The sequence below is a fragment of the Microcaecilia unicolor genome, chromosome 11, assembly GCF_901765095.1.
Source record: "Microcaecilia unicolor chromosome 11, aMicUni1.1, whole genome shotgun sequence".
NCBI classification, from domain to species: domain Eukaryota; kingdom Metazoa; phylum Chordata; class Amphibia; order Gymnophiona; family Siphonopidae; genus Microcaecilia; species Microcaecilia unicolor.
The window spans coordinates 154,538,550-154,562,414 of NC_044041.1; the positions used below are offsets into that span (position 1 = coordinate 154,538,550).

Sequence of the window (23,865 nt, forward strand, 5' to 3'; positions counted from 1 at the left end):
TACCGTAAAGGTGATCGCCAATTCCGGTATGAACAAAGATCATTGTAACAGACACATTAGGGAATCACAGGGGGAAATAGGTTAGGTTATGTCCAGTACAAGCTTTGGTTTCGTTGTGTTGAAGTGTTCGGGCATTTAAGTTGGATCAGTAGGGTATGCCTTTTTGAACAGGTAAGTTTTTAGTGATTTCCGGAAGTTTAGGTGCTCATATGTTTTCACGGCGTTTGGTAGTGCATTCCATAGTTGTTTGCTTATGTATGCATAAGTTGATTTATGAGTCCTTTGCAGCTTGGGTAGGGAAGATTTAGGTATGTTCATGCTGATCTTGTTGTGTTTCTGGTTGGTAGGTCTATGAGGTCTGTCATGTATCCCGGGACTTCATTGTAGATAATTTTGTGAACCATGGTGCAGATTTTGAACGTGATTCGTCCGAATATGCCTGGTTAGCCCACAAGAAATGATTTAAACAACCAGGAGCTGTTTATGGCTATTTAAATCACTTTGAATATCGATCCTCTAGATTTCAAGGTTGCAAAATACTGTGGCCAAACTGATTTTTAAGGGATGTGTGACTAATACAGCAAAAGACAAGAGGTTGCTCTATCAGTTGCCAGTGAAGGTCTCGGTTATATTTAACCAGCTCTGCCTAGTGTTTAAAAATGGCTTTGTGCCATTCCCCGCTGTTTCAGATGGCTGATTTTTGTACTGCTAACAACATATTATGCTCAAGTGGATTACTGAAGTTATCTTATCCATTAGTTAAAAGCATTTATTATAAAAGAACATTTGATAGTTGTTTTCATTCTAAAAACAGTAGAGTGGAACTCCTTACCGGCCACACTTACCCACCTGTTTACTAAGCTGTGCGGCAATGAGGGGGATAATCAAACGGGGGCGCCCATCTCTAAGGATGGCCCCTTATAGGGGCGGGGCAACCCGTGTTATCGAAACAGTCCATCTTTCATTTTGATAATACGGTCGTGGACACCCAAATCATGAAATTTAGGTTGACCTTAGAGATGGTCGTCTCCGGTTTTCGGCGACAATGGAAAGCGAGGACGCCCATCTCAGAAATGACCAAATCCAAGCCATTTGGTTGTGGGGAGGAGCCATCATTCATAGTGCACTGGTCCCACTAACTGAATGGAAAAAGCTCTTCCCTTACCGATCCGGAAAGGAACGGGTTTGCATGAAGGAAATTGCATGCAAATGAGCGGCGCGCTGTTAGCTCATTTGCACACGATTTCCTTCCTAAGAAGGGGAAGCGATGGCAGTTGAGGACGTCCAAAATGTGGATATTTCTGTGAGAAGGACGTTCATGCCTTTGCTGTGCCTCCGACACCCTCTATTTATTTATTTGGATTTTGGAGCACAAGTAGCAGCAGTGGGATTTGAACTGGCCACCTCTAGATTGCAAGACCAGTGCTCTAACCACTAGGCCACTCCGCCACGCCCTTGGAATTTGGCCATCCCTGTGGGGGGCAGTTGAGTATGTCCACGCCTTCGTTATGCCTCCACTGACACACAGATACCCCCCTCCCGGACCTGCATACTGCCCCCCCCCCCCCACAGGGATGGCCAAATTTCAAGGGAGTGGAGTAGATTGGAGGAGTGGCAGTGGCCTAGTGGTTAGAGCACTGGTTTTGCAATTTCACTGGTTTTGCAATTTAGAGGTGGCCGGTTCAAATCCCACTGCTGCTACTTGTGATCCAAAATCCAAATAAATAAAGGGGGTGTCAGAGGCACAGCAAAGGCATGGACATCCTTCTCACAGGAACATCCACATTTTGGTCGTCCTCAACTGCTGTCGCAGGGACGGAGGCATAGCGAAAGACGTACTCTAAAAATAAAAAAATAAAAAAAAGACAAGTTTTTGAAGTTGTTTTTTACGGGGTGGGAGGTGGTTAGTGACCACTGGGGAAGTCATCCCTGATTCCCTCCGGTGGTCATCTGGTCAGTTCGGGCACCTTTCTGATGCTTGGTCATGAAAAAAAATGGACCAAGTAAAGTCGGCCAAAAGCTAGTGAGGGACGCCCTTCTTTTTTCCATTATCGGCCGAGGATGCCCATCTGTTAACCACACCCCCGTCCCGCCTTCGGTACACTGCTGACACGCCCCGTTGAACTTTGGTCGTCCCCACGACGGAAAGCAGTTGAGGATGCCCAAAATTTACTTTTGATTATGCCGATTTGGGCGACCTTAGGAGAAGGATGCCCATCTCCTGATTTGTGTCGGAAGATGGGCTCCCTTCTCCTTCGAAAATAAGCAGGAATGACGACACAGCCCATTCAAAGTGAAACGGCTGAAGCGGCATTAGTGCATGGAAGCCAAAAGTGTGGTTTAGTAAATAGGGGTTTAGACAGTTAATTATTTGTTGATGTGAAGGAACAGTGTGTTTTGCGCCTGTAAAATGTATTGGATATTTTCCTGCATTATGTCCTGAAGTGTATTTCTCCTATTTGGCCAGCAGGTGGTGTTTCTTTGCTGGAAACTAAAGCTGTTATAGAGAAAAATGTTCTTTTTAGTTTTAGTACACAAACAGGAAGCAAGAAGCAGTATATGTTTGAGATTTTCTTGTTCTGGGCTCTGATTGGCCCAGGAGCTCATTTTCATTTGAAGTGTACTGGCTTTTCTCCAGTCTTAGCCAGGAAGAAAAGAGAGCAGGATCTCTTTGCTGAGACTCAGTGAACAATTACATATGTCCTGATCTTCCCAGGTACTTTTTAGAAAGTAAACAAATGTTTAGATTTTATAATTGATCCATATTTCAGTTACCTGTTATTGTTTGCCGATTGTACTTTTTTTGTAAACTGTTTAATTTTTAAGACAATAAACAATTTAGTTTATTGCCTCTTTGTCTAGACTAAGAATTCTGGTGGTTTTTGTGTTGGGTCAGTGAGTGCTTTCTGGAAACTGTGGGACCAATGGGAGTGTGGCCTCCAGTAACCTAGAAATCACGGAGGATAATTTGAGAGCGGGAGAGGCGGTTGTGACCCAGTTGGTGGGAGGAGGGTGCTAGTGTAGAGCACAAGCAGCAGGTGCAGGCGGACCTGATCTGTGCTGGGTATAGACCCTCTTAAGTGGCCGCTGGGTAACCCCAGGCAGGTGGCTAGGCATTTCGTGACAGTCATCAATTTAAAATCCTGTTTGACAAATATCTGCAGGATTAGAACAGATTTTAAACTGCAGTTTTAAAAAGGATTACGATAAATGTGTTTATTGCTTGATAAATATAGGATGACAGTAGATCTGATTAATATTTCTTTTTCTTCTATTGTATTAATTCAGGGCCTGCCCAACCAATAGGCAAGACTAGGTGATTACTTACGGCATCAGCTTCTCAGGGGCAGCAAAGACCATTACAATCGAAACAAAACAATAAGTCCCAACAGCCACATTCACTTAAAAAACAAACAACACATATTTTTACTTGCATTTTTACAGGATATCTGTGAGTTGATCATGATGTTGAGTTTAAATTATTAAAGTCTTCGGAGGGCAGCAAGCTAGAGGTCTAAAAGTTAACTGGGGAAAGGGATGAGTGTGTGTGAGTGCAAGGCTGAATATTTGCCTAGAGCACCCACTATCCTTGCAGCAAATCTGCACTAATTGTAATTTGGTCTATTCTTATTATACTCCGCTCTGAACAAGTGTGGTAAAAGTGTAACAGAAATGTGGTTAAATTAAGTTGGTATAGCCATTTGGGGGATGGACTTTATTTATTTATTAAAATCTTAACATCTAACATTCCCTGCTAAGTGCAGGACTGAAATTTTTTTTAAACACTGCTCAGATTCCCTTTTCATGGGAGGGAGCCACAGGATTATTTCCCCAACGATGAGGTTTATATACTAAGCCGTAAAAAATTTACAGTTGAGAATGAAAGGGGGGGATTTAGGACAATTCTGGAGGGTGTTATATATAAAACTGAAAAAAAGTTTTAAGTACAATAAGCTACTACCGGTAGTAAGGCACTGTTACATGTTTGGATTGTATTTTGATCTGCATCTGTTTTTCACTATTTAAGAACTGCGTATTTTGTCTTATTGCATTGAGCACTATAAGCTTGTTCTGTTATCAATGCCCAATAAAGACTTCTATAAATTAAAAAAAAAATTTACAGTCTCGCACCCAGTTTTGCAAAATTTAGCTATAGGATGCAAATGAGCTCCTGGCTTATTTAAATCCTATAGCTAAAGTTTATAAGAACATTTCTTACACATTCCTAGCCATGGCAATAAGCAAAATTTTACAGTGTGATTTTTATTTTAACAAATTAACAACTTAGTATGCAAATGTATCCCATCCACTGGAGGGCTAAAACATTGGAGGGGGACCTTTACCCTAGCCCACACATAGTAGTACTTTTTTTTTTTCCTTTTACAGTATGGACTAACACTGAAAGGAGTTTGACACACCTGCTGTATGTCTTGTTCTTGTGTAATCAAAGTGCCACAAAGGAGAATCAGGGCAAACCCTCCGCGAAAACCAAAGAAAAGCCACACAGGAGCAGAGTGAAAAACTGACTTCCAGCCTGGGAGAGAATGTTCTCAAAAGTTCTTTATTTAAAGGCACCAGAGAAATGACCCCTGAGGAAGGCGGCTAAGTCTGCCAAAACACAGACCCTTATTGGGTCATTTCTCTGGTGCCTTTAAACAAAGAACCTTTGAGAACATTCTCCCCCAGGCTGGAAGTCAGTTTGTCACCCTCTTGTTGAAAACATAATTTGGACACTAGAGGGGGAAATATATCAACATTAAAATTTTATTTGTAGCACTGGGCTCGTTTGACTTCTAGTCATCAAAAGCTCTCCTTCAGGCTGGAAGTCAGTTTGTCGCCCTCTACTCTTGTTCAATACATAATGTGGCCACTAGAGGGGGAAATATATCAACATTAAAATTTTGTTTGTAGCACTGGGCTTTTGTTTGATGACTCTAGTCTTCGAAAGCTCATGTCTCAATAAATTAGTTTATATGGTGCTACTTGCCCTGTTATACCAGACTAACACAATTACCCTTTTTTAACGTTTTTATCATTTGTTTTGAAATGCTGATTCAGTGTTTCATACCACATCAACCCATTTCTTGATTTATGACAATCATGCTCTGCCCTCCACACAATCACATCTTGCCAAATCACAAAGTTTCTTCCCCCAGTTTTGACAAGGTAAACATTAACAAACTAAAAATCCTCTAAAAGACTTTTCAAATGAGGGTTCACAGGCAGACAGCTTTGAAGGAAAACAGCTTTGAAGGAAAACTGCTGAAAATGCAGGATTACTGGCAGGTATTAGGATTAGCATGCTATCTATTCAGACTAAACCAGTCCTAGTTTTACCCCTCCACAATCCATGGACTTGCAGTTTCACAATTGTATTTAACAGCCCTCCCTCCTACCCCCCCCCCCCCCCCCAATGGATGCAACAGGGTTAAAACAGGGATTGGTTCAGTCTGTCCTTGATGATCTGGAGCCAGCTAGTCATCCTACTGTGCATATACTAATAGGAAAAAGCTATTGTTTCCTGTATTACCAGGGGCAGGGAGTACCAGTATAAAGTGTCAACAGAGAGTCTGCCTATTACACGTTTATAATTCTTAATCTTGATATGGCAGTGAGCTGTGTTTGTACTCTAAGGACCTACCCTGAAATTAACTGACAGCTTACAAAGCTTTGTGGCTGTGGAAGCTGTACTGAAAGCTCCAAAACTCCCAAGGTACCAGCTCAGTACCACTGATTCATCTAAGAGCAATTCATCTTGAAAAAAATATTAAAACATACAAAATTAGGATAGGTCACTAAAGCCAAGTGTGTGATCTGGTTACTGCTGCAGCATACGTCATCTCTTCTGCTCACATCCCTTTGGTGCCCCTTGTATATAACAGGTCATCATACTTTGAGGCTCATTTTCAAATCACATAGACTTACAAAGTTATATATGTTACTATCAGGCTCGTTTTCAAAAGAGATAGATGTCCTAAAAGTGACATAAGTCAGCATTTGGACGTTTATCTGACAAACGTCCAAATCAGTATTATCGAAACCTCCTAGAAGTGTGGCTTTTATACCAGTTGCATACATTTTTCTGGGCAGGATGATAGAAAGACATTCATGCTTTAAAATCACCACAGGTGTGGAGCAAATGTACATACCTGAAAATCCTGAGTCCTTTTCTGACTCGCCGGATGACTGGCAGGGGTGCTGATTTGGTGTAACATTCTTTGGCTGCCCTTTGTACCCTTCAGAGCTCATATTCTCGCTTTTGATACAGGCTGTCATGCTTGCTTTCTCCTTATCGGTCTTTGTAGTCCTTTTTTCCAGCAGGCTGTCATCCAGAGACATTGGGAATGCTTTCTGATCTTTAAGAGATTTACAGCAGAGAATGGTGCAGCAGTGCAAGGATGGCAACTAACACACCTGCATAGGGATTCAAGGGAGGTGAAATCTTTATATCTTGGTTTAGGTGAGATATGCAGTTGTCTTATTTTGCCAAAGGTTCAGTACTTTATAAAACATCTGGTTAGCTCCTCCCTTAACAGTCCTCATTGACTTGGAACACATTACCAATTCTGCTTTCCAACCATGTTCTGTCCTATCCCCAGTCTCTCAGCATTCTCTATGTTCCACCCACTGGCTTTGCTCCTCCTTTAGCCACTGCCTTCCAGCTCTTTTCTTGTTTCCTTCCCTGTCGGGTAATGTCATATCTAGGATGAACACCCTCCCTCCTAAGGTTTTAACCCACAGTAACTGCATTGTTCAGGAGGAGATCATATTTACTGGAAGATAAAATGTTTTCTCTAGGAGATATTTTTTTCAGTTATTTTCCATCTAGAGCAGTAATTTAATCTGTTTGGGGGCACAATAACTTTAGAGAAAATTTACCAACTGAACACTGAGTATTGTCTTGGCACCTACCCTACTGAAAATGATCTTCATCCAGTATGCACAAGGTTATTTATTTTCAACTAGTAAAAAAGGCCTGTTTCTGACACAAATGAAACGGGCGCTAACAAGGTTTTCATCGGAGTGTGTATGTTTGACAGAGTGTGTGTGAGAGAGAGAGAGAGAGAACGTGCAAGTGTGTGAGTGTGAGAGATAGACTGGGTGCGAGTGTGTGTGTAAGAATGAGTGTGTGGCTATAGCTGGGGGCCCCCCCTCTGTCCCTCCCTCCCCCCAATTCTATGGTCTTCCCCCCCTCTCCCATGGTCATTCCTCCCTCCCTCCCTCCCTCCCCCACTCCCTCCAAGTTCCAAGGTCATCCCCTCCCTCCCTCCGAGTTCCAAGGTCGCTCCGTCCCTCCCTCCAATTTTGCAGGGTCCCCTCCCCCCTGCCCTTCCTCCCAGGTTCAGGGTCCCCTCCCCCATTCCAGTTTCAGGATCCTCCTCCCTCAGAGTTTCAGGGCCCCCCTCCCTCCAAGTTTCAGGGCCCCCCTCCCCAGGGAGTTTCAGGGTCCCTCCCTCCATCTGAGTTTCAGGGTCCTCCCTCCCTTCCTCTCAGTTCCAGGGTCCCCCCGTCCGTCCCTCCCTTCCTTCCAGTTCCAGGCCGCCCCCTGCCTCCAAATTTAAAAAGTCATGTTGGACTTACGAAGTTGGAGTTACGTCATCCGGCAGTAGCGCTAAAAGCTGTGCAGCTTTGGCCCTTCTCTCGCTGTCTTTCAGCTCTGGTCCCGCCCTTGCGGAAACAGGAAATGAGGGCGGGACCAGAGCTGAGAGACAGACAGCGAGAGAAGGGCCGAAGCTGCATGACTTTTAGCGCTACTGCCGGACGATGTAACCCCGACTTCTAAGTCCAACATGACTTTTTAAATTCGGAGGCAGGGGGCGGCCTGGAAGTGGAAGGGAGGAACGGACGGGGGACCCTGGAATTGGGAGGGACGGAAATGTTTTTTCCAACGTTCCAATGTCTCTGGTGACATCAGCTGGTGGTTATGAATGTAGCCAGAGACATTAGAACGTTGGAAGTGCAAATTATTATATTAGATAGGATCAAAGTTGAAAGTGCTGTAATATCCATGCATAAATGTAGTTCTCTATCCCTTCCTCATTTAAAAATAAGGAACAAAAAATTCTGCATGTGCAGAAAGAATTAGCATTAAGTGCCAGTACTCATCAGTGCCTGTTCTCCTATGCCTAAATATGTGCAAACCATTTTTGCAAGATTCATATTTAGGTGAGGAAGAAAATGAACCGATGTGTGCTTTCACTTTCAGTTTTGTTCAGACACATGCACATGTCTGGAACGCCTTTGAACCTTGCAGAGGCTTCCTTTAGGTTTCAAAAGACAAGAAAACAGGCAGTAAAGTCTCAAAAACAGGCATGAAATCCTCTCTGCAAAACCGTCTCTCGGTAGCCACTCATCAGAACCCCATTTACCTCTCTGCATTGCTACAGAATACTCAATGGCCTCAACACTCATTTTAATGCAATGTGTTGCCTTGTATTCCATGTAACACCTGAGCTCAATCTGTCTCTGCATTGATCGGCGCATACAACCCACGTTCAACCCTCTATGCGGTTGGGCCCACAGTAGCTTTCTGCATTGGCCCCTCAGTGCCAGGAGAACCTCAACTTGATTCATGTAGTCAGGTCTGTTGTTCCTTTGGACAGAGATGCTATGAAGACAGTGGACTTAGGGCCAGTTAACTGGGTTCCAGAAGGAGCTGCAGTTTGCCTGCCAGCTTAGGCCCATTGTGTGCTAGTTGGGTGGGGAGGGGAGAATATAAAATAGAGAAACCCTAAGTGGCTGCAAATGAAGGCTCATTGTGCTAGTGGCCAATTCTTACATTTTCTGTATTCAATGTCTTTGGTATTTATCTACTTATTTAACCAAGATTCTCTTGCAATTGTTTGGATGTTGTCAGCAAGACTAGAATCTGATGACATGTGACTTAGGGGGTTTATATATATATTTTTTACTAAAGATTAGTGCTAGTTATCTGCAGCAGGGCATACAGGAATAAAATAACCTCTCAGTTGTGTTAAATCAATGTTTTATTGACCTCTGGTTGCGAACGATGGATGGGTATTCTGATTGCTTTCCAATTACTATGAAAAAAGTTTTGCACAAATGTATCCAAAAGTGGAAGTAGATAGTTATTTGTGCCATGATAACAGCTGTAGGCACACCAAGTTACAGTAAGCAAAGTATGTGGGCGTGTTCTGAGCATTTCCAGGATTTTCACAGTCTGTTCTGCTCAGTGTGCAGTTTCTTGCATAACACAAATTCCAGCCGTACTGAACGCACTGTCCTGATTCCAGCACTTGCTGGCACCTGCCTATTCTTCAGCTTTCATTAGGTCTTATGACATAAGAATCTCATTCACTCTTCCATGAAGGCATATGCAATTCCATTCTATACAGTCAGAAATCTGCCTACCTAGTACCTCTAGTTATGCTCCCTCATGACTGGGTGCAGTTTCTGCACAGGAAGAGACAATTACTGCCCTGACATGGCAGGGACGTTTTGCAGAAGAGATTAATGTTCTTATAACATACCTACAATGAAGCAGAATGATCCTCTATATCAATATTTCCCAACCTGTGCACCCAATCAGGTCTAAAAATGCACCTGTATGTGCGCGGGAGAGAGGTCACCACTGCTTGATGCTTGGGAACAGGATTTCATATTGCAAACCTGGTCATGCAAACAGTGAATCATCTCATCTTCATTTTTGCTGTTCAGTGAATATAACCTATAAAAACAGTGAAGGTGCCTTGTTTGTTGAAATGGTTAGTGGCCTCCAGCCAAACAGAACAGTGATGAGTTGGGTCACTTTAAAAGTGGAGATGAAGCTGAAGCTGGTAGCAATTCTTGGTGAACAGACATATATGTCTCTACCACGACAGACTGCACAACATCTCATGGGAAGTTTTACACTGGGGTAAAGAGTCCGGAGAAAGTCTGCTTGTCTGGCTTAAAGACTGAAGGGTTTCCACACATTTGACGTTCTTGCATCAATTCTTGAATATATTTGGTTTGCCATCAGATGAAAAATTGTTAGAACAGATAATGATTCAAACTTTGTGAAAGTCTTCTTTGTAATTGTTGGACAGAATGAGGATGATAATGAAAATGAAGATGCAAAGGTAAAATTATGTATCATACCTGATAATTTTCTTTCCATTAATCATAGCTGATCAATCCATAGACTGGTGGGTTGTGTCCATCTACCAGCAGGTGGAGATAGAGAGCAATCCTTTTGCCTCCCTATATGTGGTCATGTGCTGCCGGAAACTCCTCAGTATGTCGATATCCAAGCTCCATCCGCAGGACTCAGCACTTAGAGAATTACACCCACAAAGGGACACTCTGCCCAGCTCACCACCGCCGAAACGGGGGAGGGGAATTAACCCAGCTCATCCCCACACAAGTGGGGGAGGGGAATCCGTCCAGCTCATCCCCGCGGAGCGGGGGAGGGACACCACCCCGCCGATGCGGGGGGATCTGGCTTATCCTGCAACCGCAACCGCGGGAGGAGCTGACTGACCCTAACACCGCCGAAGCGGGAGGGGTATAAATATGCCCTACAGCCGCACGAAGCAGGAGGGAGCGCCGGCAGAATTTAGGTCTCAATCCAGCCCCGAAAAACGGAGGGGAGAGGAATGCAGCAGCTCACTGTAACACAAAATCGTCTCAACTCCTGAAGAATCCAATTGAAAAAACTTGAACACGAAGTCCTCCTGAACAGGAACTGAAGACTAAACTTGAACCTGAAATGCAACCAGAATATAAACAGTACAGATATCTGGGAGGGGCTATGGATTGATCAGCTATGATTAATGGAAAGAAAATTATCAGGTATGATACATAATTTTACCTTCCATATCATCATGCTGATCAAACCATAGACTGGTGGGATGTACCGAAGCAGTACTCACCCAGGGCGGGACATAGAAATCCCTGACCGCAACACTGAAGCTCCAAACCGGACCTCCGCCCGAGCAGCCACAGTCAAGCGGTAATGCCTGGAGAAGGTATGAGCCGATGCCCAAGTTGCCGCCTTGCAAATCTCTTCCAAGGAGACGGACCCGGCCTCTGCCATCGAGACCGCCTGCGCTCTAGTGGAGTGAGCCTTCAGCTGGATAGGCGGCATCTTCCCCGCGGCCATATAAGCTGCTGCAGCCTGCAGACCCTTACGAGGACCTGCGAACAGCACAAAGAGATGATCCGACTTCCGGAAATCATTGGTCACTTCCAAGTATCTGATGATGACTTGTCTCACATCTAGATATTTGAGAGCAGAGTACTCCTCTGGGTAGTCCTCCCTACGAAAGGAGGGTAGGCAGAGCTGCTGATTCACATGGAAGCGAGAAACAATCTTGGGCAGGAAGGAAGGCACCGTGCGAATAGACACTCCTGCCTCAGTGAACTGCAGGAAGGGTTCCCAACATGATAGCGCCTGGAGCTCGGAAACTCGTCTGGCTGAAGTGATAGCCACCAAAAAGACTGCTTTCAACGTCAGGTCTTTCAGAGATGCCCTCGACAAGGGTTCAAAAGGCGGCTTCTGCAAGGCTCTTAGCACCAAATTGAGATTCCACGCAGGCACCACCGAGCGCAGAGGAGGGCGTAGGTGATTAACTCCCTTGAGAAAGCGCACCACAACTGGCTGCGAGGCCAGGGAAGCACCCTTCAGGCGACCTCTGAAGCAAGCCAGAGCGACAGGCCTTTCTCCAGACCTTCTTGCAGGAACGCGAGCACTGAAGAAATTGGAGCATTGAAGGGAGAAAGTGAGCCTGCCTCACACCACGATGCAAAGGTACGCCAAACCCTGGTGTAAGCAGTAGAAGTAGAGCGCTTCCTCGCTCTCAGCATAGTGGCGATGACCTTGTCTGAGAAGCCCTTCTTCCTCAGACGCTGCCGCTCAATAGCCAGGCCGTAAGACCAAAGGGGGAGGGATCCTCCATCACCACGGGACCCTGATGCAACAGGCCCGGCCCCGCTGGCAGCCGCAGAGGGCCGTCCACTGAGAGCCTGATCAAGTCCGCATACCAGGGACGTCTGGGCCAGTCCGGACCCACCAGGATTATCCGGCCCGGATGCTTTGCCACCCGGTCTAGCACCCTGCCCAACATGGGCCAGGGCGGGAACACATAGAGAAGCTCCTGTGTCGGCCACTGTTGGAGAAGAGCATCTACTCCCAGAGATCGAGGGTCCCGTCCTCTGCTGAAAAAGCACGGCACTTGGCAATTGGCTGATAAAGCTATCAGATCTAAGCTCGGCTGGCCCCAGCGCTTCGTGATGTCCAAGAACGCCTGAGCAGATAGCTGCCACTCTCCGGGATCCAAGGTATGGCGACTGAGAAAGTCCGCCTTGACATTCATGACTCCCGCAATGTGGGCCGCCGACAGCTGTTCCAGGTTTGCTTCCGTCCACTGGCATAGATCCATGGCCTCCTTGGCTAGAGGGGCGCTCTTGGTACCTCCCTGGCGATTGACATAGGCCATAGCTGTAGCATTGTCCAACAGGACCCGTACTGGCTTCAACGCCAGTACCGGGAGAAACTCCAAAAGCGCCAACCGAATGGCTCTGAGTTCCAGGAGGTTGATAGACCACTTTGCCTCTGCAGGAGACCAGAGCCCCTGCGCTGTCCTTACCAAGCACTGGGCTCCTCAGCCCGACAAAGAGGCGTCCATCGTGACGACAACCCACTCCGGGGTCAAAAGAGGCATCCCTGTGGACAACTTGTCTGTCCTCAGCCACCAGCTCAGCGCCTTGCGCACCGCTGGGTCCAAGGGAAGGCGCACAGTGTAATCCTCCGACACTGGAGTCCAGCGCTGCAGCAGAGAGAGTTGTAGTGGTCTCATATGAGCCCTGGCCCAGGGCACTACTTCCATCATGGCCGTCATAGAGCCCAACAGCTGCACATAGTCCCAAGCCCGAAGAAGAGAGGCTACTAGGAACTGGTCCACCTGAGCCTGAAGCTTGACAATCCGATTGTCCGGCAGGAACACTCTGCCCACTTGGGTGTCGAAACGAACTCCCAGATATTCCTGGGACTGAGTCGGGCGCAGCTGGCTTTTCTCCCAGTTGATGATCCACCCCAGGGAGCTCAAAAGAGCAATCACCCGGTCTACAGCTCTGCCGAACTCTGCATAAGAGGGGGCTTGGATCAACCAGTCGTCCAGATAAGGATGGACTTGTACTCCTTCCTTTCATAGGAAGGCCGCGATGACCACCATTACTTTGGAGAAGGTCCGCGGAGCAGTAGCCAACCCGAACGGGAGGGCTCTGAACTGGAAGTGTCGGCCCAGGACTGCAAAATGCAGAAAGCGTTGATGAGGAGGCCAGATGGGAATATGCAAGTAAGCTTCCTTGATGTGCAAGGATGCCAGGAACTCCCCTGCCTTCACTGCCGCTATAACAGAGCGGAGAGTCTCCATTCGGTAGTGCCGAACTTTCAAGGCCCGATTGACCCCTTTGAGGTCGAGGATAGGCCGCACAGAACCTCCTTTCTTTGGTACCACAAAGTAAATGGAGTAACGTCCCTTGCCAAGCTGAACTTCTGGCACCGGGACGACCGCACCCAGGCGGATCAGATTGTCCAAAGTCTGCTGCACTGCCACAGCTTTGACCGGAGACTTGCAGGGAGAGTGCACAAACCCGTCTCTTAAGGGTCGGCAGAACTCTAGCTTGTAGCCATCTCTGATGACTTCCAGCACCCAAGCGTCTGAAGTTACCCTGGTCCACTCGCCCAGAAACTAGGACAGGCGTCCTCCAATCTGCACTGGGCCATGGACCAGGGCCCCGTCATTGGGTACGAGACCCTGGGGGAGGACCGGAGGACGCACCTCCGGGACGGCGGTCTCTGCGAAAGGAATGCTGCTTGGGGGAGAAGTTCCTCTTGAAGGAAGAGGGGGCAGAGGAGCCCGACTTGCCTGGGCGATACCGACGGGCTTCCTGAAACCGTCCTTTGGAGTAACCGGGGCGAGCACCACTGGCCCGAGCCCTGACCTCTGGTAACCTCTTGCCCTTAGACGTGCCGAGATCGGTCACAATTTTGTCCAGCTCGACCCCAAAGAGCAGCTTGCCTTTAAAAGGCAACTTAGCCAGGCAAGATTTAGAGGCGTGGTCAGCAGACCAATGCTTCAGCCAAAGCCAACGCCGTGCAGAGACTGTCTGAGCCATACATTTAGCCGAGGCTCTCAAGACATCATACAGCAAGTCTGCCAAATAAGCCAAGCCCGATTCCAGGGCCGGTCAATCAGTCCTCAAGGAAGGATCCGAGGGGGAAGCCCGCTGCACAATCATCAGGCACGCCCTGGCCACTTAGGAGCCGCAAACTGAGGCCTGCAAACTTAAAGCAGCCGCCTCAAAGGACGACCTTAAGGCCGCCTCCAATCTTCTGTCTTGGGCGTCCTTTAGGGCCGTGCCACCTTCCACCGGCAACGCCGTTTTCTTAGTCACCGCAGTGATTAAAGAATCCACGGTAGGCCAAAGAAAGGCCTCCCGTTCACCTTCAGGCAGAGGATAGAGGTGGGACATAGCCCTAGCCACTTTGAGGCTCGCTTCTGGGACATCCCATTGAGCCGAAATCAAGGTGCGCATGGCCTCATGCACGTGGAAGGTTCTAGGCGGGCGCTTCGTCCCCAGCATAATGGCGGAGCCAACAGAGGCTGAGGGAGAGACGTCCTCCGGAGAGGAAATCTTCAAAATGCTCATGGCCTGCACTAACAGGTTGGGCAAATCCTCTGAGCGAAAGATCCGCGCTGCAGAGGGGTCATCCGCTCCATCCGAGTGGGAATCCGTCTCCTCCAAGGAATCCCCAAAGGACGGGAGAACTCAGATACGCTGCCCTCATCTACATCAGAGGAGACAGAGTCCTCTAGGGCCTAGAAATCCACCCGAGGGCGTTTGCTTCCGGAGGCCTCAACCCCTTTATCGGACAAGGGAGCAGGGGCAGCGTTTTGCATAAGGAAAGCCTGATGCAGCAGCAAAATGAACTCAGGGGAGAAACTCCCCAGACTGTGCACTTCTGCAGCCTGGGCCACGGCCCTAGACGCACCCTCAACCGGCGCTCGCGAGAGCGGGGGAGAAACATGCTGCGCATCCAAAATGGCATCCAGCGCGAAACTCCGAGAAGGAGCCGCGCAGGAAGAACGGCGCTTAACTTTGGCCGCTTTTTTGCCGTCGCCCGAATCAAGGGCGACCATAGTATTAATGTCTCCCACCTCGAGGGCGGCCCAAGAAGAAGCCGTCCGAGCAGAGTGGCTGGCCAAAATGGGGGGGGGGGGGGGGGGGGGGGGGGGGCTAGCAGCGGGGGATGGGCGTTTATGGCGGGAAAAACCGCCACACTGGAGGAAGAATCGGGACACTGACCGGCCTCCCAACTGACGCCCAAAAAAGGCGATTCAGGTTTTGAAACCCCCGCATCCCCGCTAGATGCGCACACGCGGTCCGGGGAGTGATTCTTCGTGCCCTCGCCCTCCGACGCCATAGGCCAGGTGGAGACCGATCGGGGAACCCCCTGCCCGCTACAAAAGGTAAAAATTACCGGCTTCTCGCTCCGAACTGTAACGAACTGGTGTCCCAGTGAGCAGCTGCAATAGACGCTGATATAAACGTTGAAATAAACGCCCTTAAAGGACGTCCAAAAATTTTTTTTTTTTAAACGGAGCCAGCGGGAGAGGGGAGAAAAGGAGGGACCTGGCACCACCAGGTTTGCACTTGCTCAAGAAGAGCCCTCAACCCCAGGTACTCAACAAAACCTAAAAATTAGGCTTGGAGACCTAGCCAGAGCTGCTGCTGTGTGTGACCACCACCTGCTGAGATACAGAACATACTGAGGAGTTTCCGGCAGCACATGACCACATATAGGGAGGCAAAAGGATTGCTCTCTATCTTCACCTGCTGGTAGATGGACACAACCCACCAATCTATGGATTGATCAGTATGATGATATGGAATGATGAATTAGACAGCACTACTTCTAATGCAAATAACGACAATTTTATTTTTATTTTTGTTACATTTGTACCCCGCGCTTTCCCACTCATGGCAGGCTCAATGCAGCTTACATGGGGCAATGGAGGGTTAAGTGACTTGCCCAGAGTCACAAGGAGCTGCCTGTGCCTGAAGTGGGAATTGAACTCAGTTCCTCAGTTCCCCAGGACCAAAGTCCACCACCCTAATCACTAGGCCACTTGCTATATGGAAGACAAGTATTTCAGAGATTCTCTTGATCATAATCTGCAGACCCAGTCAGAAGACATCAGTAATACTGCAAACTGGCCTGATTTTAATAAACTTTTTTATCAGACTGAACAATCCACTATCTGCTAAGTGTAGTTGTTGAATATTTTTATCTGTGCAGGGAATAATGACTCGCAAGCACACTTGCATAAGTGAAAGTCATTTTCAGAAATTTAGTTTTACTAAAAGCAAAGTGGATTGAATTGTAGAGCAATAAAGTTGTTGGATAAAAATGATAATAGTTGCATTCATTGTAGTTGTGGTACTTTCATAAAGTATTATATTAGGGGAGAAGGGAACGGGACTTGATATACTGCCTTTCTGTGGTATTTACAACTACGTTCAAAGCAGTTTATACACTATGTGCATGTACTTATTTGTACCTGGGGCAATGGAGAGTTAAGTGACTTAAGAGTCACAAGGAGCTGCAGTGGGAATCAAACCCAGTTCTCCAGGATCAAAGTTTACTTAAGTAAATTTTTAAAAAAGTTCTTCACTATACTTTTTAGTTAAATATTGAAATATACTTTGGCCTAGTACTTTGGACAACACTGGCTATAGTACTTGCATCATGCCAAACAGCTTCTTTCTGGAGTTCATAAGATATAACATGTATAGGCAACTTGTCCAGCCATATGAGTCCTTCCCTGTCCACACTGCCTGCTATGCACAGGGTGGGATGCTGCATAACATTTTTTGAAAATACAGCTGCACCTTTGCTCGAAACAATGTGTCCTTTGGGTTACAGGCTTCAATTCCTTGATGGGAGGGGTAAACTGTAAGATACTTCTATTGTAGCCTGTCCTTAAAGTTTCCAAGCTTGTGGTATTCTGGCTTTATAAACTATTTTCTCATTCTTTCTTTTGGTCTACTGAAATATCTGTTTATTTGAATTAAAGTCAGTTAGACACTTTGCTATTTTGTTATAGCAGTGTTACCTCCAGAAGTTTCCCCTCCAGGACCCTTCAGTGTAGCACTTTCACCACAGAATACTGAAAATGGTAAATGTACCAAAGCAGTTTCTTAAGACTGGGCTTTCAACTGAGGTGGGTCATAAGGTGATAAAACGCAATGTACCACCTCTAAAGAGCAGAGCGCTACCATCAGAGGGCCCTTCATTTCTAGGTTACTTTTAACAATCAACTCAGAGCAGCCTGGTTTACTGCATACTAGCAGGTGACATACCCTACACTAGAGAATGACACAGGGATGGAGAACTGCAGTAACCACGGGGATGGGGACGAGGACAGAGTCCACAGGGACGGGGAAAGGGGACAAATGTTGTCCCCATGTTATTTTCTACTTTGAAGCCTGTTAATGAACTGGACTGTTATTTATGTTTAAGTGATGCCTACAAAGATATTTTGATTTTTTGGAAAAACAAGCAAACATACTGGCCACAACTAGCAAAATTTGTATGGGAGATCCTGTACATCTTGCTACCAGCACATCTTCTAAGAAGACAACTTCTATTCCAGGAAGGACTGTGGAAGACAGGAGAGCTAGATTGAATCCTGAGATTGTTGATGATTTCTTATTTATCCACAGATTAAAAAAACATAACAGTGCTTTATAGGGCATATAGAAACACCATGGACTGACCATTACAAACTAAACCTATCCCTAAAATGGCGAAAAAGGGGCTCTCTCCACACTGTGATAAAGTCACCTCCAGGATAGTTGGGTTAAGGCAGTTTCAGTCTGAAATACAAGTCCCAGAAGGCATTGCAGGCAAGGAGCCAGAGGGGGAGATGAAGAACCCGGACTGGACTCCTAGCTGCAATCAGGGAAGACATGGGTGTAGGCTGGCAGGTTGTGTAGAGTGGCTGCCACTAGGGGGAAAGAGAGTTGGGAAACCCTGTGTGCAGGAGCTCATCATTGGTCTCATTAGTTTAATGCTCAACTCAGCTGGTTTGGGTGTGAGGAAGCTAATGGAAGGAGAATGATTGGTGGTGGTAGCTGAAGCCAGGGATTGATTAGGCAGGTGGGAAGGAGTCCCAGCAGGACAGTGGAGTTCAGTTCAGGAGAGAGAGAAGGAGAGAAGCAGTTGCAGGCTGAAAATCCTTGGGCAAGGAGGTCCCTAAAGTACTGGTAGTTACAGGCTGGAAATCCTTGGGCAGGGAGGTCCCTAAAGTACTGAAGCAGGCTGAGATTCCTTGGGTGAGAGGAAGTCCCAAAAGTATTGAATTCATTGTGAAGCTGATGCAGGGGAAAACCTTTGGGTAGAAGGAGTCCCTAAAATATTGAACTCTCCTGAAGGTAAAGAGGATAGAAGGTAGAAAATGCTGCTTGGGGACTGAACTGAAAGAACTGTTTGTCTGGGGAATTGAATTATTGTTTATTGTGCACTGAATAAAGAGCCCAGACTGGAGCCTGTAAGCCTGTATTGAATCCTGGTATGTGCTATGCTGCTATTGGAACTGTGTACTAGAAACCTGCATGGAATAAAAGTTCTTAAGATTGAAGTTACTGGTGGACATCTATTTCTTCATTGTGCGGGGAGCCTGTGGCTGGAGGAGATTGTTCTATCCTTGGCTGCACAAGAGAGGTACCTGGTTACAACACATAAGAACACACAACTCACACCACGAGAGGCCAAATAGACCCCGATACTTTCTGGCAACAGATATACAACAACGATTGGACAGCACAAACGGAATCCATATATTACCTCTCAGAATGGGACAAAAGATGCAGACACATACTAGACGAAATAGCACCCTTACAAACAAGAACGTCACACAGACACAACTCGATACCGTGGTTCAATGAAGAACTGAAAAAACGAAAAACACAATCTAGGAAACTGGAACGTGCATGGAAAAAAAAAAAAAACGCACACACACAACGCATGGAAACAATTACAAAGGAAATACAAATACGCAATAAGGCAGTCCAAAAGGTCGTACTACAAAACTAAAATTGGACCGGACTACAAAAACATGAAGAAATTATACCATCTTGTGAACAAACTACTAGACACAACGCCGGTCACCACGACTAATACTGACATCCCATCCGCAGACAACCTTGCTAAATATTTCAATGAAAAAATCATAAACCTATGCAAAACCCTACCTCAGAACCTCACGGACATAGATAACTTCATTAATGGTGTAGACCTAACCCATGGTGAATAACCTGCTGATCGAATATGGGAAAATTAGGTTCTTACCTTGGTAATTTTCTTTCCTTTAATCACAGCAGATGAATCCATTAACTGATGGGTTGTATCCGCCTACCAGCAGGTGGAGATAGAGAACACTGAAAAACCACAGTGACCCTTGGACGGCTAGCCCCAACTGCCTTCAGTATTTGAGATTTCCAAAGCAGAGTGAACCATAAAGGTAAAATAACAAACCTCCCTCACAGCGAACAAACGCCCCAGAACAGGAGCAATAACCATACAAAGCAGGGACGATCTCAACCTCCTGTAGTAGAACATCATGTAGAAATTCTGAGAACTGGTTTCCAACTTCTCCCAATGAGATATATATCTGCATGAAAGATCTGAACAAAAAACAAAGTGAGACAGGGAGGGATCATGGATTCATCTGCTGTGACTAAAGGAAAGAAAATTACCAAGGTAAGAACCTAATTTTCCCTTCCTTGTCATCAGCAGCAGATGAATCCATTAACTGATGGGATGTACAAAAGCACTCCCTAAGTAGGGTGGGAACAAGCCACACGGCAAGCAAGCACTTGTGCTCCAAAAATCGCGTCCTGCTTCGCTGCAACATCCAGCCTGTAATGCCGGACAAATGAGAGTTGAGAAGGCCAAGTAGCCGCACTACAGATCTCTTGAAGAGAGAGTGCATCCGTTTCAGCCCACGAGGAGGACATCGCTCTCATGGAATGCGCATTAAACGCTTCAGGTGGAGACCGGCCTGAAAGCAGATACGCAGAAAAAATGACTTCCTTGAGCGAACGGGCTATAGTGGCCTTAGACGCCGGACACCCACGTCGAGGACCTGAGAACAATACAAAAAGGTGATCAGAAGTCCTGAAGTCATTTGACATCTGTAGATACTGCAACAGTGCCCTGCGGACATCCAAAAGATGTAACTGCCCAAAGGAGTCCGTGAAATCTTCCCTAGAAAAGGAAGGAAGAAAAATGGGCTCGTTCAGGTGAAACGCTGAAACCACTTTAGGCAGGAAGGAAGGCACTGTACATACCGTTACTCCGGACTCCGAGGATTGTAGAAAAGGTTCCCAACAGAACAGCGCCTGAAGCTCAGACACGCGTCTAGCCGATGTCCTTAGCCACTAAAAAGACTGTCTTGAGAATCACATCCTTCTCTGAAGCTCGCTTAAGTGGCTCAAAAGGCGAACACTGGAGAGCCTTCAACACCAGCCCCAGGTTCCAGGCCGGACAAGGCGACCGCACGGGAGGACGGAGCCTAAGCACCCCTCTGAGAAATCGGGCAATGTCCGGATGAGCAGCAAGGGACAAGCCAGAGACTTTCCCTCGATAGCATGCCAATGCTGTCACTTGAACCTGCAGGGAATTGTAAGCCAGGCCTTTTTGTAAGCCATCCTGCAAAAAGTCCAGCACCGGCGAGACAGAAACCCGCGTGGGAGTGATCACCTTTGAAACACACCACACCTCAAACTTGCGCCAGATCCAAGCATAAGCTGCCAATGTGGACCGCTTGCGGGCCTGCAAGAGAGTGGAAATGACCTTGTTAGAATAGCCCTTGTCTCTCAATTGCGCCCTCTCAAGAGCCAGGCCGTAAGACCATAGACACCGGACCCTGAACCAACAGGTTCAGCACCATGGGCAAATGAAATGGAGCCTCCACCATCATCCGACGGAGATCCGCATACCATGGATGCCTTGGCCAATCTGGAGCGAAATGAAACACCAATCCCCGGTGTAGTCGAATCCGAAGTAGGACTCACCCTATCCAGGGTCAAGGAGGTTACACATACAGGAGGCCCGAGGGACAGGGTTGAGCCAGAGCATCCAACCCTGCCGAGTGAGGATCTCTCCTTCTGCTGAAAAAGCGAGGCACTTTGGCATTTGCACTTGACGCCATTAGATCCATTCCAGGTGTTCCCCATTTGGCACAAATCTGAAGAAAAACTTCTTCTGCCAGTTCCCATTCCGCCGGGTCGATTTGATGCCTGCTGAGAAAATCGGCTTGCACGTTGCTCTGACCTGCTATGTGAGCTGCTGACAGAAGCTACAGGTGGAGCTCGGCCCAGTGGCAAATCTGAGCGTTCTCCGCGGCCAGGGCCCTGCACTGAGTGCCGCCCTCACGATTTATGTAGGCCACCGCTGTCGTGTTGTCTGACAGGACCCGGACAGCAAGCCCCTTCAGAGTCTTTTGAAAGGCCATAAGAGCCTGTAATATCGCTCTCAGTTCCAAGTGATTGATGGACCACCCCGCTTCCACGGTTGTCCACTGACCCTGAGCATAGCTTCCCTGGCAATGCGCTCCCCAGCCCAAAAGGCTGGCATCTGTTATCACCAGGCACCAAGAAGGAAGCGCAAGCGGCATTCCTTGGCGCAGCATCCTGTCGGAGAGCCACCACTCCATACTGAGCCGGGCCGCAGGGAGCCACGTTACATTAGTCTGCGTTGATATTCCTGAGAAACCGGAGACCATTGCTGAAGCAGGGCAATCTGCAGAGGCCTCATATGCGCTCTCGCCCAAGGAACCACCTCCAAGGTGGCCGTCATCGACCCCAGCAGCTGGACAAAGTCCCAAGCTCATGGGGAGGAATCCTCAGGAGCAGACAGACCTGATTCTGAAGCTTGCACCGCCTTTGGACGGGGAGAAAGACAAACCCCAAGGCCGTGTCGAACCAGACCCTCAAATACTCGAGAGACTGAGAGGGGGTCAAGTGACTTTTGGGTATATTGACCACCCAGCCTAGCGCCTGCAGGACTGCATCCACTCTGGCTGTGGCAAGACAACTTTCGGTTGCCGAATCCGCTCTGATGAGCCATTCATCGAGATAAGGGTAAACTCTGATACCCTCTTGCCTGAGACAGGCAGCTACCACCACCATTACCTTGGAAAAGGTACGGGGAGCTGTGTCTAGGCCAAAAGGCAAGGCCCGAAACTGTAAATGTTGTCCCAACACCGCAAACCGGAGAAACCGCTGATGCGGGGGCCAGATAGAAATGTGCAAATACACTTCTTTTAGGTCCAGAGACATGAGAAACTCCTGGCTGTACTGCTGCAATGACGGAGCGCAGGGTTTCCATGCGAAAGTGTCATACTCTGAGGGCTTCGTTGACTCTTCTTAAGTCGAGGATCGGTCTGAAAGACCTGCCTTTTTGAGGCACGACAAAATAAATGGAATAGCGGCCGCAGCCACGTTCGGTGGGAGGCACCGGGATCACCGCTCCGAGGTGCAGCAAGACTTGTAAGGTCTCCTCTACTGCCGCCCGTTTTACGGCAGTGCCGCATCGGGACTGCACAAACACGTCTCTCACCGGGGCACCGAATTCCAGTCGGTAACCTTCTCTGACCAGGTCCAGGACCCACTGATCCGAGGTACTCTTCGCCCACTCCTCTAGAAAGAGGGAAAGACGTCCTCCTACTGTAGGAATCGAGAAGTGGACCAGCGTCCCATCATTGTGGAGGACGCCCCTGAACTCCTGGCCTTGAACTGGCCCCTGCGGAACGTTTGTCCGAACGAAAGGAGTTCCTCTGCTGAAAACGGGCACGTTGAGAAAACCCAGCAGAGCACTCCGGGCGATACCTGCGAGCTTCATGGAAGCGAGGTCTGGAAGAGGAGGGAAAGAAAGGACTTTTGGAAGAAGGCCTCGGCCTATCCTCAGGTAACCGCTGGGGCTTAGAGTCCCCCAGGTCTTTCACAATCTTCTCCAATCCTCTCCAAATAACAGGAGGCCCCGAAAGGGTAACCTCACCAGCCTTTGCTTAGAGGCCATGTCAGCCGCCCATTGCCGCAGCCAAAGAAGGCGGCGGGCAGAAACCGCCACAGACATCTGTTTAGCCGAAGCTCTGACCAGATCAAAAAGAGTGTCAGCCAAAAATGACGGGGCCGACTCCATCTGCAGGGCCACCTCAGAGAGGGACCCCGCACCATCCATGGGCTGCTCCACTGCCTGTTGTAACCAGGAAAGACATGCCCGGGCTGCATAGGAACTGCAAATAGACGCCCTTAAGGCAAGGCCCGAAATTTCAAAGGACCGCTTCCGCGCGGATTCTAGCCGCCAGTCCTGCAAGTCTTTCAAAGCGACCCCTCCCTCTACTGGGAGAGTGGTCTTTTTAGTCACTGCCGTGACCAACGCATCCACTTTAGGCATCCCCAAAGGGGCCAAGTGCTCCTCACTCAGAGGGTAAAGCTGACCCATAGCCCTGGCCACTTTCAAAGGCCCATCGGGGGTCAGACCATTGAGCTGAAAAATAAGCTCTTGGATGGAGTCATGCACAGGAAAGGCCCGAGTAGGCTTCTTAGTACTCGCCATCCTAAGATTAACAGGAGGCCTCGCCTTCAGCAGGATCATCAAATTGAGAGGGCCTGCAAGGCGTCAGCAATGAGAGCTGGCAGCTCGTCGCGGTGGAAAATCCAAACCGCATTGGGATCATCCAAATCCAGTGGGGAAACAGGCACCCTCCTCTGGATCATCTGTCCCTGAGGGCCTGCCAGATCCCTCAGACTCCCCACAGCCCGACCACGGGGGGGGGGGGGGGGGGGGGG

General features: G+C 47.9%; 1 protein-coding gene across 5 annotated transcripts in view; it reads right to left on the minus strand.

Moving 5' to 3' along the window:
• Window positions 1-23,865, minus strand: part of CIPC (CLOCK interacting pacemaker) — a 194,981-nt gene that overhangs the window by 18,713 nt on the left and 152,403 nt on the right. For 4 of the 5 annotated variants that reach the window (XM_030219127.1, XM_030219125.1, XM_030219124.1 and 1 more), the window contains one exon: window positions 6,150-6,414. In XM_030219127.1, coding sequence (XP_030074987.1) covers window positions 6,150-6,339 — 190 coding nt within the window. In that variant the 5' untranslated portion in view covers window positions 6,340-6,414. Of the gene's footprint in view, window positions 1-6,149; window positions 6,476-23,865 lie in introns of those variants that run through there. The other variant, XM_030219126.1, reaches the window with a different exon arrangement.